A 19,393-nucleotide genomic window follows, 5' to 3' on the forward strand; every position below is an offset into this window, starting at 1 on the left:
TGTGTGGAACATTATCTGGGTGTGTGTTATATTCAATTTGTTTTATTGTTAGCTAGTGTCGAAATAGCACATAAGGTAACTTGTTGCCACGTGTTAGACCTGTCCGCATAGACATGTATTACCTATACTTGTTTTACCTCTTCAGTGCTGTGTTCAAAACGAAAACATTCAGCTGATATATGAACACGCGCTATCGTTTTTATAATATATTCGTCCGTCGGGTTATACGGAACATCGGATGTTACGAAGGAGGAGTCTCGTGAGTGAGTGAGTGAGTATGGTTTTACGCCGCATTTAGCAATATTCCAGCAATATCACGGCGGGGGAACATCAGAAATGGGCTTCACACATTTTACCCATGTCGGGAATCGAACCCGGGTCTTCGGCGTGACGGGCGAACGCTTTAACCACCAGGCTACCCGACCGCCCCAGGAGTTTCGTGAAGAAACCGGGCTGGAATAGGTTTTCACGGACCCATTCTTGCCGTAATAGGCGATTATGCTTGTCGTAAGAGGCGACTAACGGGATTGGGTGGTCAGGCTTGCCGACGTGGTTGCTGCATGTCATCGTATCCCAAATGCGTAGATCGATGCTCATGATTTCATGCTCACTGGATTGTCTGGTTCAGACTCGATTATTTTCAGACCGCCTTCATATAGGTTGAATGTTGCTGAGTGCTGGTTGCTGAAGACCAATTCTATCCCGGATCTTCACGGGTCCCCAGGGTAGGTAATCAACGTTATTATATTTTTGGTGTGAAAGGTACACTTGGGACATAACGACTATGATGCTCCTTTAGTTCAGTTAACTATGATCCAGTCGTCTGAGGCGTCTGAATTCGCCATCAAGTGTAGAGTCCCTTAGATGAGCCTTGAACCTATGATTGTGAGTTCGATTATCAGTTTGCCCTGATTATGTTTCTAGGTTTGTCATCATATACCCGTGCGCAAGGGTTTCACCAAAGTGGTAAACGTCTGTGACCTGCGTTCCTCCCATATTCAACTCGCGCGCAGTGACAGTTAGATACTTTTCAATATGGAGTTCAATCCAACTCACTCACTCCTTACACAACTGAGTAGAAGTGATATACATAATACAATAAACTTCGTTTATAACGAACACGCTTATAACGAACTGACGGATATATAACGAACTGTTTTGGTCCCGTCCGTTTGCTGTATAGATGCTGTAAATGTGCATATAACGAACTACGGTTATAACGAACAAAATATAGTGGTTCGATATAACCGTAGTTTACTGTATCATAGTTCAGGTAGGAAGAAAACAACCTGACCAGGGCCCCGTTCCACAAAGCAATCTTAGCGCTAAGGTGATCGTAACTCCCATACTTTTACACTGGCTTATGACAGTCGTAGCGCTAAGATCGCTTTGTGAAACGGCACCCTGAACTGTAGACGCCTTGTCAAGTACTTGGCAGTAGTGTAACTCGTACTGATAACCTTGAATAAAGACGTTGATATTCTACACTGCTGTCAGGCCACACTCAACCCAGCCAGGCATCCCTATAATAAATTCCCATCTGACAGGGATGTGTAAATGCACTGCACCGAGTTTTCCTGTGTGAGTCACATTGTAAATATCCCCGTGTGGCAACTAAGGGGCTAGTCATGCACACGCTGATGAATAGAAACTTCAGCAAAGGGGAAAAGAAAGAACAACAAACAATTTCAAACCTTATCATATCATTAAACGACTGAAAAGTCGCCGAAACACTGTAACTTTAGGTTCACACCACAATTGTATATGATACCCGTGTCAATTACACCACAACCGAAAAGCCACTTCTTATTTGTTTCATGTTTAGCCATTGTCAAACATGCGTGTATACTTTCTTTTCGTGTGTCCGGGACCTGACGAGGCTAACGAGTGTAGTTTTCTGACTTGGCGTTATGTGGATTTGACAATGCCATATTTTTCAACATTATACATTGAACGTACGTATGATTCAGTAGTTTTTCGTTACATTTGATCTTTTCCTGATCAGGACTTTCTTTGCTCATAATAGGCCCATCAACATACGCAAGAAATATTCAGGTGTTTATAAATGTGGTTGACCCAGTGTTTTCAGGCGCAGATCTGGAGTTGCGTCGCCGGTGCCCTTATCTATAAACATGGGTTCGAATACTTGATTGGACCTGATAATGATCATTGGTTTATCAACGCAATACCCAGTTCGTGACTTTCACCAATGTGACATCACTTCGCCCTTTCCCCACACATTAAGTTGAAATTCGACTCAATCATCCATTCAACCCGTGAAGACCCGGGTTAGAATAGGTCTCAGCAAGCCATGCTTGCCCTGAAAGGCGACTGTGCTTGTCGTAAGAGGCGACTAATGGGATCGGGTGGTCAGACTTGCTGACTTGGTTGATATATGTCAAATTGCGTGGAGCAATGCTCGTGACATCAATCACTGGTCTGGTTCAGACTCGATTATCTACAGACCGCCGTCATATAGTTGGAATATTGGTGAGTGCGGCGTTAAACAACAAACAAACAAACAACCACCCATTCAGAAATACCTACAGAGAGGTGCCAAAATCGTTTATTTGGATATTATTAGTATACTCTTCATCATTGGGTAAGGGGGCGGTCGGGTAGCCTAGTGGTTAAAGCGTTCGCTCGTCACGCCGAAGACCCGGGTTCGATTCCCGACATGGGTACAATGTGTGAAGCCTAATTCTGGTGTCCCCCGCCGTGATATTGCTGGAACATTGCTAAAAGCGGCGTAAAACCATACTCACTCACTCATTGGGTAAGTATGCATGGTTAGAACTTCGGGGATGGTGGAGTTCCTGGTTCGTTGAAGTTCAATTTGTAGTGGGTTTTAGATGGAATTAATTATATATTAATAATAACTTAGCCTACGAAGGAATAACTTCTCTTCCTTATGGGTATCACTTCTGAATGCCTTTCAAAGACTTAATAACTTTGCAGTAAAGCTACTAACCACCTTATAAAATTACGTCCTTATAAATATGTGGCAGGTTCGAATTCTCCACCGGAGAATCAAGTCTTTTCTATATTCCACGAGAACCAATAGTTTTATTTGACTGTTTTTGTTTTCAGAATACCAAAAATAACGTTTACGTTCATCTGTACCGTGTTTTGTTTTGTTTGTTTGATGTTTAACACCGCACCCAGCAATATTCCAGCTATATGACAGTGGTCTGTAAATAACCGAGTCTGGACCAGACAATCCAGTGAATGACATGATAAGCATCGATCCACGCAATGGGATACGATGACATGCATCAACCAAGTCAGCGAGCCTGACCACCCAATGTCGTTAGTCGCCTCTTACCTGTACTTTCAACGTTTTTAACATACGAGGGGCGGTCGGGTAGCCTTGTGGTTAGAGCGTTCGCTCGTCACGCCGAAAACCCGGTTTCGATTCCCGACATGGGTACAATGTGTTTAGCCCATTTCTGGGGTCCCCCGCCGTGATATTACTGGAATATTGCTAAAACCGGCGTTAAGCAACACTCACTCACTCACTCACTTTAACATACGATCTGGTGTTGCATGATCTACCTTTATATATTTCGTTCAGATTTGGAAACGATGCTAAGTTTGATAAAGTGAGTGAGTGAATTAACGCCACATCGGCAATATCATGAATATTCAGCTATTCCCGGGGAGAATTAGATCAAAGAGAGAAATTAGTGTGTTGCGTGTCAATGTTAATGTACGCCGGTTTCGATAACAAAGAAAAACATCATTTTTCGGTGTGATGGTTCTTTTATTTCTTTTGCACTTAATCTTCCCTTTCGTTCAGAAAATAAGGACGTTGAACACGATAGCATCTAGACAGCTAACTTGTAGAACATTGGTGCACAATTATACATCCCAAACCTTTTTGTGAAACAAGTGAAAAAGAAAAGCGTGAGTGAGTATGGTTTTACGCCGCTTTTAGCAATATTCCAGTAATATCACGGCGGGAGACACCAGACATGGGCTTCACACATTTTACCCATGTCAAGAATCGAACCCGGATTTTCGGTGTGACGAGCGAACGCTTTAACCACTAGGCTACTCGACCGCCCGAAAAAGAAAAGAACGATATGGTCATCAATTCAGCTATTTTTCATAATTATGATCTGATAGACCAATCAAAATCGAGTATGTTTTAAGACGATAGCTTTTCTTGGATATTTATATATTCGTGCCTTTGGCACATCATATGACATCGACAACAACAACAAGAAACAACAACAACAACAACAACGTCTTACATGTAAACTCATTAAACGTTATCTGAACGATAGTCATACAAATTATCGGGAATCCACGTAGGATACTGCAACGGAACTTTGTTTGTTGTTTAACGCCTCACTTAGCAACATTTCAGCTGTATGACAGCGGTCTGTAAATAATCGAGTCTTGACCAGACAATCCGGTGGTTGACATCATGAGCACCGATCTACGCAATTGGGATATGATGACAATCATCAACCATGTCAGCGAGCCTGACTACTCGATCCCGTTATTCGCCTTTTACGACAAGCATGGGCTGCTGAAGACCTATTCTACCCTGGATCTACATGGGTATATTTGTATCATACATAAACACTTGATAATCAGTGATCAAGGTTTTATTTGTTCTATACTGTTGTTAATAATTATGCTTCCGTGATTATGTTACGTTAGAATGTGGGTTGGGTTGGGTTGGGTTTGTTTTTTAACGCCGCACTCAGCAATATTCCAGCAATATGACGGCGGTCTGTAAATAATCGAGTCTGGACCAGACAATCCAGTCTTTGACATCATGAGCATCGATCCATGCAATATGATACGATGACATGCATCAACCAAGTCAGCGAACCTGACCACCCGATCCCGTTAGTCGACTTTTACGACACGCATAGTCACCTATCACGGCAAGTACTGGTCGCTGTAGACCTATTCTACCCCGGAATCTTCACGTTAGAATGTAAATTACAACAATAATATATTAAGTATTTCTGTAGGAATGCAAATTGATTCATGTACAGTATTGTTCATCTAGTGAGTGAGTATGGTTTTACATCGCTTTTAGCAATATTCCAGCAATATCACGGCAGGGATCACCAGAAATGGGCTTCACACATTGTATGCTTTTGGGGAATCGGCGTGACGAGAGATCGCTTTAACCACTAGGCTACCTGACCGCCCCCATTGTTCATCTAACAGAAAGTGATTCGCTTCAATTAGCGGGAATACTATGTAGACCACACAGAAACAACTTATGCCATGACAGATAACTATATATATATATATATATATATATATATATATATATATATATATATATATATATACCCGGGTGTTCTTTAATTCTTTTGAGTAGTATATTATATATATAATTGGAAATTACATGAACGTTTTAAACTGTTGAAGTGAAAGTCAATTATCTTTTTCTTGAACATTATCTATATCAACGTTTACTTTTATTGATATATACCCTACCAATACTTAACCATCAAAGGTAAATCACCTATATTCCTATAATATATAATTCCTATCTAATTCCGTTTCATATTCTTGTCAGCACACGCCACCACACATAACGTCAGTTTGCTGACCATGCCACAGTAAAGTATCCTTCTACTGCAGATTGACGTCACTGATGTAGACACTTTTGACTGGTCTCTCACACGTGCGTGCTCGGTTTGAGTCGCGATTCGGGTTAATCTTCAACACCTCCATGGACAAGTAACCTCGGCATGGCTCAGCCTCCTTTTTGCTTGGTCGCCTTGCGGTGACGTCTTCATACACGTGGTCGTCATTAATGTCAGTATTGTCACAAGTTGTAGTCGCCCGAGAGAATCTGTTTTTCCCACTTTTCCCCTTTTTCTCACTTTTCCCAGCTTTCGGAGGATTAGTATTTTTCCCAGCTTTCGAAGGATTAATATTCACGTAATCGTTTGCGACGGGGATCCTGCTCTCGCCGGAGGGTGGGTCAATGTTCTCTTGGCAGCACCAACTATTCGTACACAGTCTGGAGAAGATAATTGGTAAATAAAACGTAACAGACACATTGTAAAATATTTAAAGGTGAAATACTAAGACGTGTCTAAAAAAATACAACCAATGTGAGTGAGTGTGTTAGAGTTTTTTCCAGTGATATCACGGCATGTCAGCTTAATGTGGGAGGAAAGCCTTGAGTGATGCAGGTCTCTGATGTTTACCACTTGGTGAAAACCATGAGCATAGGTATGGTGCTGACAAACCTAGAAACGTAATCGGAGTGAACCGGGATTCGAGCCCTCGCTCATACGCGTACCCAAGGGACGCAACTCTGCACCGCGAGTTGCGGCGCCTTAGACGACTTTGAACATTTGATTTTTCTTGCCGGTGATAAAATATCAACTTTAGCACGTCACTCGATGGCCTTCGAGTGGTATTAACATTATACACCAAATAATAATCAAAACCTGGTTATGAAATACCAACATCATTTAGCGTAATAATTTTCACCGTAGAATAGTATAACAAGAAATTGGACTTGCAGATTGTAACGATGTCACGTGTGGAATCGAACCCGGATCTCTATATTACTGGAATAGCCGGATATTATCTTGGCACAACTCTAGATTAGGCTTGTAAGGCCAACCACTCGTTCGACCTTACAATCGTCAAACATAGAAGCAAAATGTTACGATTTGGTTGGTTGGTTGGTTTGTTGTTAAACGCCGCACTCAGCAATATTCCAGCTATATGACGGCGGTCTGTAAATAATCGAGTCTGGACCAGACAATCCAGTGATTGATATCATGAGCATCGATCCACGCAATTGGGATCGATGACATGTATCAACCAAATCAGCGAGCCTGACCACCCGATCCCGTTAGTCGCCTTTTACGACAAGCATAGTCACCTTTTACGGCAAGCATGGGTTACTGAAGAACTATTCTACCCCGGAATCTTCACGGGTCCAAAATGTTACGAATGGAGAGAACTAATTGACGTACCCAGCGACGATGACGAGAACCACTCCCGTGAGGACGATGACGCTGACTACAACAGCTGCAACGTCGAAGACCTGCGTTCAACACAACTCAAATGATAAACACAGGCATTGATACAAAAACTCGCTGCCGACAAATTCTTATTCCAATAATAAAAAAACATAATGAAAAACGTTCTCATAACATCTGAATCAAGAGTGAGAGAGTGGGCGAAAGTTGCTGAAGTCCGCTGGCAGCAATATCCTATCAGAATAACGACGGCTTAAATAACGAGGACTGGACCAGACATACAAGTGACAGAGGAAGAACATCGACCACGCCATCGAGGCACAGTGACCCTCAAGAAACAGAGTGTGACCTTCCAACATCTGTTTCTGTTGAGGTGAGGTGAGGTAAAGTGGAGTTTAGCGTCGCGTCCAAGACTATTGCAATTATATAGCCAAATGCGTGCGTGCGTGCGTGCGTGCGTGCGTGCGTGCGTGCGTATTACTCCGGACTAATGCCATCGAGGCACAATGGCCCTCAAGAAACAGCGTGTGACCTTCCAAGATCTGTTTCAGTTGAGGTGAGGTAAATTGGAATTTAGCGTCGCGTCCAAGACTATTGCAATTATATAGTCGCGTGCGTGCGTGCGTGCGTATTACTCCGGACTAATGCCGTGTTTTTAGTGCTTGCCCACTGAGATACCATGCCGCAGTTTAACATGAATGCCCCACTCATCCACTCGACTCCGAGCCGACCAGTTACCTACAGGGTAACAACAGGTATCTTTTAATGTCTATTGGTATGACACGTCCGGGGATCGAACCCCTCTACCACTAGACCACAGAGGCGGTCCAACTCTTGAGGCAAACATGGGGTACTAAAGGGAGTGTATTTATATATATGGGAGTTTATTTATATATAGTAATGATTAAATAAGATTGAACACATTTTTAATTGGCTACCACTATTTGTTAACAAAATTCGGAACAGGCGAGAATGTCAAGATTTTACACAGATCACGAACATAGTGTCGACAATGTTTACTTGGGTTTTCAATTTAGGGCAAAGCCATATACCCCGTATGCCCCCAAGCGTTAATGATGGCGACACATCTTCAGTCCATCGAGTGCGTGCACCAGGCGGTTGATGAAGGCCATGGGGATCTGGGCCAATATGCGTAGAAAGGTTGCTCTCAGTTCCGTTGTGGTTGTCGTCCCTGGTTGGAGGTCATTAACACGTCTTAGTATCTCGACAAACAAGTTTGCTATGGGATTCAAATCATGGTGATGATGGTGATGATGGTGATGATGTTATGCTGCTGTAGGATGTATCTAGTGGCTCTAGGTGTATGGGGACGAGCGTTGCCACATAGCGCTGGATATTTCACTGCAGTAAACATAACACTTTGACGGAACTATTGAACCACAAGAGTTACCTCCCCGCAAATTGCCTCCCTTTTAGTGTCGAGCTCGTACACAAACTGTTGACTTCAATTTTACGTGAGTAACACATTGACATGGCAAAGTAATGGCATGTGGTCATTATGGAGTAAATGTCACTTCTTGTAGTTTGTTTCGTTACATTTCAGTAAATTTCTTATTTAACTCGTCAATCTAGACGTCAATCTAAATTGTTTAACATCTCAGAAGCTATTGGCATGGTTTAGAAACTTGTGGTAGTGTAGTCCACAAAGGCTACTGATATTACCCATCCTCTCTCAGTTGGTGTGGAAAGGTCTGTATCCGCCTCCAGACTTCGACTCCAACAGTGGCCAGCTTTAAATGCAACCCTTTTGACATGTTGGTACAAATCAGCTGATGTTGGAGGCACGGAATCAATTGTTCAAGCTTCCCCAGTGAATGAGTCTTTGCGTGCCTCATCAACTCTTCTAGAGATGCTGGCCCGATTATACATTAAACCGTCAAAACGCTGAATGACTGACATCATGTTCATCAAAACCTGCTTGATCGGTACACCACCAATGTGATTGAAAGCCTCTGTGGCCTTGTCATACACATGCCGTGCTTCTAACTCTGATTGAATTTTTTGCCTTTTCGCGCAAAAAGACGGATGTCTGGCCACTGCCTGTAATTGCAAGAAAAGCGGGAAGTGAATAGACTTTCCCCTGGCCCATGGAGTCTAGCAAGGACATGAACAGCCAAACATCTTAATAGTTTGCATGTTCCGAAAGCTATCCAGAGGTAAGGCACATCTATTCTGTCTTCCAGTGCAATGGCCAGAACATTGACATCTGTATCAACTGATCGAATCAAAATCCTGCCATGACTCTGTCTGGCAACATTAAATAAAAGAGTCTTGTGTCATCTTCTTCATCTGAACATGGAAGCAAATCATTGACAAAATCCGACCCATTGTTGCACATCTGACTTCTTTTCCTCTTGTGCTTCTTGCTGTGGATTGAGACTGTCAGAGATGTACTCATCCCAAACAATGTCAACTCTGGACGCACTCTCAAACTGTACATGTACAAATGGAACGAAAACGTCTTCTGAATTTTCGTCACAAATCATGCCTCTTCAACAAGGCCTTAGCATGATCACCATTGTTGCGCTATCTATGAGTAGTGTATCAAACTATGGGCGAGTATGTGTACTACACAACGTCCTAAGCCAAACCAAGACCTTCTAAGATGTAGTTGTAACTCCGAGGGTTGGTGTGACTGTGGGTGCCCCATTTGATTGATTAGTACACCACTTTGCAAATGTAATTACATTTAATTGTCACTAGACAACTAAGACATTAGCCATGTACAAGCATATTTCAATAAATACAATCTTTTGTATTAAATATTCTGTTATCTATCTCATGAGTATGCAATATTGGTATAGTATATTGGCTTTAATTATGCTTGTCTTAAAAAATATCCTGAAGAAGAAAGATATGCATATTTCTTTTCATTTCTTCTTACTTGTGATTTACTTTAAGATGTAGTGTTGGTAAAGTACATTCCAAACTGTTCAATTTTCCTTATATATTTAGGTTGTGGGTCATGTCCAAATAAGATATTCCAGAAGTTCGTTCCTCTACGACGGCCATTTTGGATATTTTTGAGTGGCCCCCATGTCTGAAAATATTTGGAATGTCGTAACCTACAACAAGTTTCTTGCTTTCATCACAAAGTGCACAACTGACCCTTTTTCTGTCACGAAACGGTTGCACTATTTTCCCCGTCACTCGATGAGAGAAACGTAATTTTTCACTCGGCACATAAAATATTTTCTTATGTAAAATACAGACATCCACGTGCAAAACAAGTACCGGGCTACAGTCAACCAAGGTTTTACGTTCGAATGGTAGCTCAGGGTGGAGACGGAAGACAAAACTCAGGGATGAAGTTTGAGACGACAGCTGCCATGTTTATTGATGATGGGTGGAACTGGTCGAAAGGGTACTGATTGATAATAGCGTGGCAGAACGCACCCCGGGACAGTGTGGCCAATGGTAGCGGGGACCTGCTCTGTGACTTACACAAAGCCAGGAAGTCGGCCGGCGATTCCTTATTGTAGACGTGGTTGCTGGTGGGGCGGCGGCATTGACCGACGCCACGACAAGCCGTACAATTCGTCCGCTTCTGTCGACGATTAGGGGCTGTCTCCCTAAATTTTGTAGACAGAGGAAATACGTAACGTGGTGCAAGGTCGACACGCCGAAGGCCCGGATTCGATTGCCCACATGGGTACAATGTGTGAAGCCCATTTGTGGTGCCCCCCCCCCCCAAGGGATCCTCAGTATCGCTTAAAAATGTAGAGTGAGTGAGTGAGTGAGTGAGGTTTTACGCTGCTTATAATAACATTTCAGCAACATCACGGCAGGGGGACACCGGAAAATTGACAACGGGATGAGGATCGATACCGGAACGTCGCTCTTATAGTACATCAAAGAAGTCGTTATCCATAAATTGTCTACTTTGTATTTGTTTGGTCTGTGAAGACTGTATTGTGGTCATCATCACGTGACTATGTCCCTTCGTGTGACCCCTCAAGGTGACTATCAAGCATGACCTGCGCATGACATATCTATAGACCGCAATGACTTCAAACACCTCACTCAAGGTCAAAGTTAATGTGCGGAACCCAGTTTTATAGCAGTTTGAAATTAAGTTATGTGTACTTTCATCTCTATATGAGTTGATTGTGCTGGCTATAAACCCTTAAAGACGGCTAGATTATTTCAAGGTGAGATCTAGACGCTTTAATTATAGTGCCCTGTGCGAAATTGATATATTATCTATCTGTAAAAAGGGTTACAATGTATATGCAGACTATTTATAGACTAAACAGGATCATTAAACCATGTTAGCAGACAGGTAAACTGTTAGTTTCATTACTTGGTGCAAATTTGTCAGGACAATAGCCATTTGCAATGATTACCAAGTGACCCTAGGTCTCCCTGATATTGACAAATCTAAACCGGTTGTGGAATATGACCTGTGATTAATGATGGCATTTTTGTCTGTACGTTGAATTTTGTCAAAATTCATCACTGTTTGATATCATATGGAATATAGCAGCTGAAGTATATGTGAACTATTACTTGATTTTACTGTCGGTATAAAGTAATGTTTATACCAGTTATTGCCAATCGATCAACCAATGGCGTTATATGATCTTAACCTACTTTCTATTCACAGATTGATTTCCTTTCGAAGTTAACTTGTCTTTCTATAAAAGATCGCCACCAAGCCAATTCAGTTGAAATATATGTGTTAGCAGCTGGTGAGAAAGCACACATGGAAATATTTGGAAATTTGACTTAAACTTGGAAAAAAATTAAGTTTTGATCTTAGGGAGCGGGCCGTCCAAAAGCTGCAGGCTATCCTTTTTTGGTTTTATATTCAGTAGAAAAAGAAATTACAAGTCAACAATTACAAGTTTATCATAGCGTGCATCTAAAGCCATGATCTGTCTTCTCTCAAAATGTAGAAATTATTATATTCCTTTGGACTATTTACTTAAGGAAGAGAAGTTATGGATGTCAACTTCTTTATTATGAGGAACAACGTTTCGGAGTATATTACTCCTTCATCACTTCTAAATGCCTTACAAAAACGTGTTTACTTAAGGCTTTTAATGTAGTGATATTACCAATATTATTATAGGGCTGTGAAATGTGGTCATACGGAAATACATAATTGGAAATATTCGGCAAGTGGTCTTAGAAATGCAACCCCACATGGTTGATGGAGATCTGGGTGGAATACCCTTATCGATAAACGCAGGTAAACGGGTAGTTAATTTCTGGCATGCACTTTGTATCACCGAAATTATCGCAACTTTTAAGTTTATTTGCAATTTGTATCTACCCATGAACAAAAGGCCTGGATAAGAGTGAGTATGGTTTTACGCCGCTTTTAGCAATATTCCAGCAATATCACGGCGGGGGACACCAGAAATGAGCTTCACACATTGTACCCATGTCGGGGATCGAACCCGGGTCTTCGGCGTGACGAGCAAACGCTTTAACCACTAGGCTACCCGACCGCCTCTCCTGGGTAAGAAATATTTAATTACTGTGGTCTCTCTTAAGTATATATTTAATGACCCACATAGCGTTTTAAGCAAGTGGCTAACTGCTCAGATAGAGAAGTTTTTAAAATATTAGTTCTATCAAAATTGGAGATCTGACGTCAAAAAAAAGTTCAAAAGGGTGTTATTATAAATATTTCGTTTGAAAACGTCTTCGTCTTCTCCTATCTAAACAAGTTTATTATTCTGAAACAGAACCTGTGACCAAAATCAAAGTGGGCCGCTGATTTGGTATAGATAGAGAATTAAGGACAAACAAACTGTGTATGTCGCGGGCTAGAGAAGATGGATTCTATCTGTTTAAATGTGAAGCTTTCTGTGTACCCAGATCCAAATTTATCTCAAATAAATATACCGGGTACGCAGTTTTCTGATATCCTAAAATACAAATGTTAAATATATATTATTATCACGTTAGGAAACATTTGCTACTGTACCACCGTTGGTGGATCACTTTAAGAAATAAAATGATGGAAAAGATTTACGATTTAAGGGCTAAGTGAGTTGGGTGTAGGCCGTTTTGAAGCGTATTCTAGTTGTATCACGGCGTGTCAGCGTAATGGGGGAGGAGTGTCGGAAATGATGCAGGTCGACTGTTTACCACTTTTGAGAAACTCACGCGACACAAACCGAGGAGTTGTTTGTGTATGAACAAAATATGGAAATCTCTCACACGCAAATGCTCCATATATTCTCTGTAAATCAGATTTATTGGGATACCGGCGTGGGCAGTGTAGGGTACATTAGGCCCCCAGTTCCCATTCCTGTCATAAGAGCGTGCTAATGAGGATCGGATGGTTACAATGCGGGATCGTAGTCTTTAGCGGGGATCGTGCTCATGACGGCAACCTCTATCTGACCCAGATTTGCTCAATTACAGGCAGCGTGTTATAAGTGATTATTACCTACTACGAAGGTTTCGGTTTTGTAAAACGACGATGTCGATATATTGACAATAGAATGAAAATAGACTTCCCCTGTGAATACACGGGCACCGAAACGTATTCCCCACACGGAAACGTATTTGATTCATGACGAACAGTTTGACAAGTCTTGATTGTTGGAAACTCTGAACCGAACACACCAGACCGATATCTGGATAAAATAGAAGTGACAGAGTGAATAACAACCGTTATTTTGTGATGTGCTAGTGAAGTGCCCTCAGTTTGAATATTTTTATTCGACATACATAGGATAATAGAACTCTTTGTATGGACTGTGAAACGGGAAATCCACTTGTTCCTTTTCAGCAGGAAGTAATTAATTTGATTGAAATAGGTCATAATTAGATGTGAGTCAGTTCAAGAGGACAAGTGTATCCCGTGACTTTCTCGCCTTGTTTCCTTACATATTTCTAAAAAAGTATATCAACATATAGAATATTGAGTCACGTAAGATTTTTTTTTGTCAGGGTATTAGTGAGAAGGAGGCATTAACGTGGAAAGAATGAGTGAGGAGGTCAGATGGGGTTAATGCCAAGTGGATCAGATTGTGTACATTTAGTGTCGCTTATTAACAATAACTCAGTCACATGAGGCATAGCATGGACATAGATCAACGTTGATCACATTGATGTCCCACAGTGTGACGTCAACTCCCTGCTCCCCAATGTGATCAGAGTGATCAACCCCAGTGTGATCAACGTCGACCCCCTGCTCCACTTCAGGATCTACTCCCACATTATGGTGCCTGGCATGCCGTTGTATGACAGAATATTCTTTATGTTGACAAACGAACTCCTAGTGGAGGCTATGCAGATCTACACAGCCCCGAAAAAAATATTTCAAGAGATTAATTTTTATTCAACTACGGATTATACGAAATCGGGTATTACAAATAAACGGATAGTACGAACCAACATATTAAGGTTTTTTTTGTTTTTGTTTTATTATTAATGAATATATTTCAACCACCATTAATGTCTGTATAGATATTTATATAAAACTGTTTAACATGGTTCTTGATATTGGTACATTCCCAGAAAAATGGTCAGTCTATGTGTTATCCAACCCCTTTATAAGGGTAAAGGTGACCCACAAAACCCCGAAAATTACAGACAAAATGTTAAGGTTAGTATTGTAGTAAACAACGAACTACGTATATTGTACATTGGTCAGTGACCTTCCTTTTTGTTGTTTCTTTGTTGTTTAGCGCCATACTAAGCAAAATTCCTTCTATTTGACGATAATGAGTCAATCAGTGATTGGTATTTTTAGCAACGACTCTAACCTTGGGGTAGAGTGACATGTAATCAACCAAGTCACCGAGCCCTACCACCCATCCATAAGGTCGCCTCGTGTGACAAGCATGGGGGCTGAAATGCACTTCTAACAGAATACTGTATGATATATATGTGGCTAACTCCATATCTATTCTAACCCTGAATCCCCATGTATATATAGTAAACTGCTATCAAACACACACACACCTTACCCCCACCCCATAACCTCACCACACCCAAACCAATGCGAAAAAACACCCCCATACCACCCCACCCAACCCTACACCCCACCCAACCCCCACACCCCGCCCACTTGCGTTTGACTGCCTCAACATGTTTACTAGTTATACGCGAGCTGAGCATGGGCGGATACAGAGATGGGGGTTGGGGGGGGGGGGGGGGGGGGGTATAAATTACCACCAAAGACAATAAATAGATCTTAATTGTGCACCCCCCCTTTTAAAAAAAAACTGTATCCGCCCATGCTGAGTGTACGCTTTTACACATACCATTATGCGTAGATCCCTCGCCTAAAGATGTTGCGCCATTCACGTTCCTATGTAATCCTGACGAACACGTAAAGAACACTGTTAACAGAAAAAATATAAATATATTGTATCATACATTTCAAGCATTCTTAGATAACATTAATGATAGCAGATCTTTTCAAAAGAACATATTTCCCAAATTAAATTAGCTTGTGAGTTTCAGTGTTAGTGTCTTTCAGTTATAAAAACCAATTTGTTATTTACTGTTAGAAATGCACGGATTCTCAGAATATCCTGTAAATATCATGTAACTGGTAGCTCTGACATAAATTCATAAAAAACGCATGGTGAAACTATCTGTCGCATTTTCGATTTCCGAAATAAGTAGGTTGCCATGCGAAACCTGTAAGTGTACTACGACTGAAAGCTATTACGATTGCGAAAACAAACATAGATTCCCAGTTCCATTGACCTACCTCAATACTGACCAGATCCCACTGCGTGGTGTATCCTGCAAGATTGCATGTGGGTTTATAGTTCAACTGTTGTCGTAGTGTTCTTGCGTCATATTCAAGACTTATCGCTGATGACAGCGCCAATGTAACTTCCCGTTATTATTTCCTTGGCAAAGTTGTGTTTGAGACAGCTGATCTGTGTATATGTCGTACAACTATTTGGACCAATCAGCGTGGGGCATATAATAAGGGTTGAACACTGATCAAAACACTTGTGCAGACCAATCAGTGAATTGCAAGTTGTAGCACTGAAACACTTGTTAAACATGACACATGCACGTCCTAGTTTTATTCATCAAATATACTGTTTGTTTGTTTGTTTGTTTAATGCCACACTCGGTAATACCCCAGCTATACGACATGTTAAGTCAGCATGTAAAGTCTGGTCGAGTCTGGAAAAGAAAATCCAGTGATCGATGCTTGCTATCAACTAAGTCTCCGAGCCTGTCCAACCGATCCGCTTGGGTCTCCTCTCGGGGAGCGACCAAGTGATAGTCAGGGTGAGGGCTGGATTTTGTATCGAGATTATTTTCAGCTACAGCTAGAAAACCAGATATTTCCTAATCAACTATGAGCCTATATGGCGGCGGTCTGTCCAGTGATTGATATCATGAGCATCGATTCACGCAAATGGGATACGTTGTCATGCTTCAACCAATTCAGCGTGCCTGACCACCCGACTCCGCGAGCCGCGCCTCGCATCTTACGACAAGCATAGTCGCCACTTACGACAACCGTGGGTTTCTGAAGACTTATTCTAACCCGGATCTTAATAATAGTAACAAACGACTAGGACCCGTAACTCTTGGAAATTTCATCCAACAGCAAGCAGTGATGTAACTGAAATACTGTTTAACTCACTCACTCTAAAAGAGAGTACCAACGAGCAGAGAACACAGGACGCTTTAAACCGAAACAACATCAGGATAAATATATCCGACTTATTTATAGAAATGACAAATAATAAATACAGCAATGATGACAAAGTAGACACAATTTATGGATAACAACTTCTTAAATACTGTAAAGGCAAAGTTTCGGTATAGATCCGTATACGTTGTCAAGCAAGACAACGATAATGAATAGGACCAAAACATGACCTGTGTTTGTTTGTTTGTTGATTAACGCCGCACTCAGCAATATTCCAGCTATATGACGGCGGTCTGTAAATAATCCAGTGATAGACATCATGAGCATTGATCCAAGCAATTGGGGTATGATTACATGCATCAATCAAGTCGGCGAGCCTGACCATCCGGTCCGGTTTGTCGCCTCTTACGACAAGCATAGTCGCCTCTAACGGCAAGCATGGGTTGCTGAATACCTATTCTACCCTGTATGGCTCGATGCTCATGGTGTCAATCACTGGATTGTCTGGTCCAGACTCGATTATTTACAGACCGCCGTCATATATTGTATACATTGTACCTATGTCGGGAATTTCAAATTGCACAGATATGTCTAGCCATGAACTAGTCTCATTGCTATTTATTTATTTTTTAAATGTCTATTTTCTGTGACAACAAATTGGACAAATTTGGTTTGTTTCAGGGGATACCCCAAAGACGGTTCAATAGATGTCTCGTCTGCACAGACATCAGTCTCCCATTTTGGTGTTTAAGAATGTATCATTTTTTTCTAGTACCGATTAGGTATTTTGGAAAATTTTATTTTTCGGGTTTCTGTGACATTCTGGTTAAATGCAGGAGGAATGTGTTTTCTGAAACCGAAACTTATATGATGCAAACCGTACCTGAACCATTAGACTTTCTGGTTTTAACCATTTATAAGTTAGCGTGTGTTTTCCGAAACCGGAACTTATATAACAAGACCAGACGTAAGAATGCTATGTCAGCTAAAGCCATGAAGAATTTCAGTTCAGTGCTTTTGTTTTCCGTATAATCAATGATAGACCATGGACCCTCATATATGGAATCCTAGAAGGAACATTGTCGCGTTGTCGCAGTGTCACATTGTCGCCCTTACGAAAGCAAGCAAAATGTGTCAAAATTAACCAAAGCGCGAAAACGCAACATATTTTGACCTTGAAAGATATCGCGTTGTCGGCCTTTGGTAAAATAAAAGATGTTATTCAAAGCTCGACAATGCTACAACGAGACAATGCGAGAAATGGCCAAAATGTCACGCTTGGTTAATTTTGATACTTTTTGCTTGCTTTCGTAAGGGCGACAATGTGACACTGTGACAACGCGACAATGTCTTTATAGGATTCCATATTCATGTGCGTCAAACTGCATAATCAAAGACGGAGACGTATCCCATGAATCCCATTGTGGGAGCTTGTTGTTGTTGTTATTGTCAGTAATGTATAATGTATTCGATAGACATTTAGAAGTTGGAAGAACGTGAATGCATGACACACTTTATGGGTGGCAACTGCTTTTATTCTTTATGAAACAACGTTTCCGTGCTACTTCCGACTCCTTCACATTATAATATGTTGGAAAAGGTGTTATGTATTCATAATATATATGACCGCCTCCGTGGACAAGTGGTAGCGCACCTGCACTGAGAGCGGAAAGTCCGGTGTTCCATGCCCAGCCGCGTCATACCAAAAGATGTTAAAAGATGGTACTTGTTGTTACTCTGCCAGGACCGCGGCACTAAAGGGAGAAAACAAGGACTGGTCGGCTCGCAGTCAGTATACTGTGTCTGAGTGGGGTATTCATGTTAAACTGCGGCATGGTATCTCAGTGGGCTAGCACTATAAATCAGCATTAGTCCGGACTAGTACAAGCAGACACACACACACACACGCGCGCACGCACGCACGCACGCACGCACGCACACGCACACACACACACTTGCATGCACGTCGCAATAATCTTGAACGCGACGTTAAACACCCATATCACCTCACCTCATAATATATATGATGAGTAATAATATTAACAGTTTAACTGACTATCATTAAAATAGTAATGGTCCAGCATTAAAACCAATAAAAATATAGACATATAAACAGGGATTAGTTGATTATTTCAGATTTACATATATGAATGAAAGAAGCTGTTTCACTTCGTTTCATTCACTAGGAGGCTATATTTCGTGTTTACGAAGAGTGGGTTGGTTTTAGCAGTTTTTTCATGTGTTACATCTCTCTCTCTCTCTCTCTCTCTCTCTCTCTCTCTCTCTCTCTCTCTCTTTCTCTCTCTCTCTCTCTCTCTCTCTCTCTCTCTCTGTGATAAAACAATCAGATTTGTACCCACCAACCGCATATGCTCACACCGAAAACAGGGTAATGTTTACTTAAAGAAATAAAGCGTGTCATATCATTTATTTTTCCTGGTGCAACAGATACCACATTATCGCAAGGAAATCAATGAGAAGTTTTCCTTCTACTGTGTGTTAATTTATCAAAGACTTTATATCTCTGTACGTCTATGATTGTATCTAGACCGTGAGACGCGAAAGTACCATTTCATTTGGCCTAATTCGTGTACACTCGAGTCATTCCGTGAAAAGCCGAATGGACACTTGCGGAAAGAAACGAGTCATGCCGAAGCATATTTAATGTCGCTTTTTTAATTAGCACATTTTTCGGATATCATTGCTGTTATAAAAAAACCACATGTTACAATATCGCTATGTTAGTCAGTGTCTATATTTATTTTTATAAATGACTTTTTTGATGACAGATTTTGTG

At 41.3% G+C, this 19,393-nt stretch overlaps 1 protein-coding gene across 1 annotated transcript; it reads right to left on the reverse strand.

The window, feature by feature from the left end:
* Positions 1 to 5,306: 5,306 nt before the first annotated feature.
* On the reverse strand, positions 5,307 to 15,865 carry LOC124147373. Its single transcript, XM_046518073.2, has 4 exons — positions 15,688 to 15,865; positions 15,233 to 15,310; positions 6,975 to 7,045; positions 5,307 to 6,001 (listed from the first exon to the last, which is right to left on the reverse strand). Exons 2-4 carry the CDS (start codon positions 15,233 to 15,235, stop codon positions 5,608 to 5,610), a joined length of 468 nt encoding a protein of 155 aa, XP_046374029.1. The 5' UTR covers positions 15,236 to 15,310; positions 15,688 to 15,865; the 3' UTR covers positions 5,307 to 5,607.
* Positions 15,866 to 19,393: the final 3,528 nt, after the last annotated feature.

This window comes from Haliotis rufescens, unplaced genomic scaffold (genome assembly GCF_023055435.1).
Source record: "Haliotis rufescens isolate VD_foot unplaced genomic scaffold, xgHalRufe1.0.p SCAF_26, whole genome shotgun sequence".
NCBI lineage: Eukaryota > Metazoa > Mollusca > Gastropoda > Lepetellida > Haliotidae > Haliotis > Haliotis rufescens.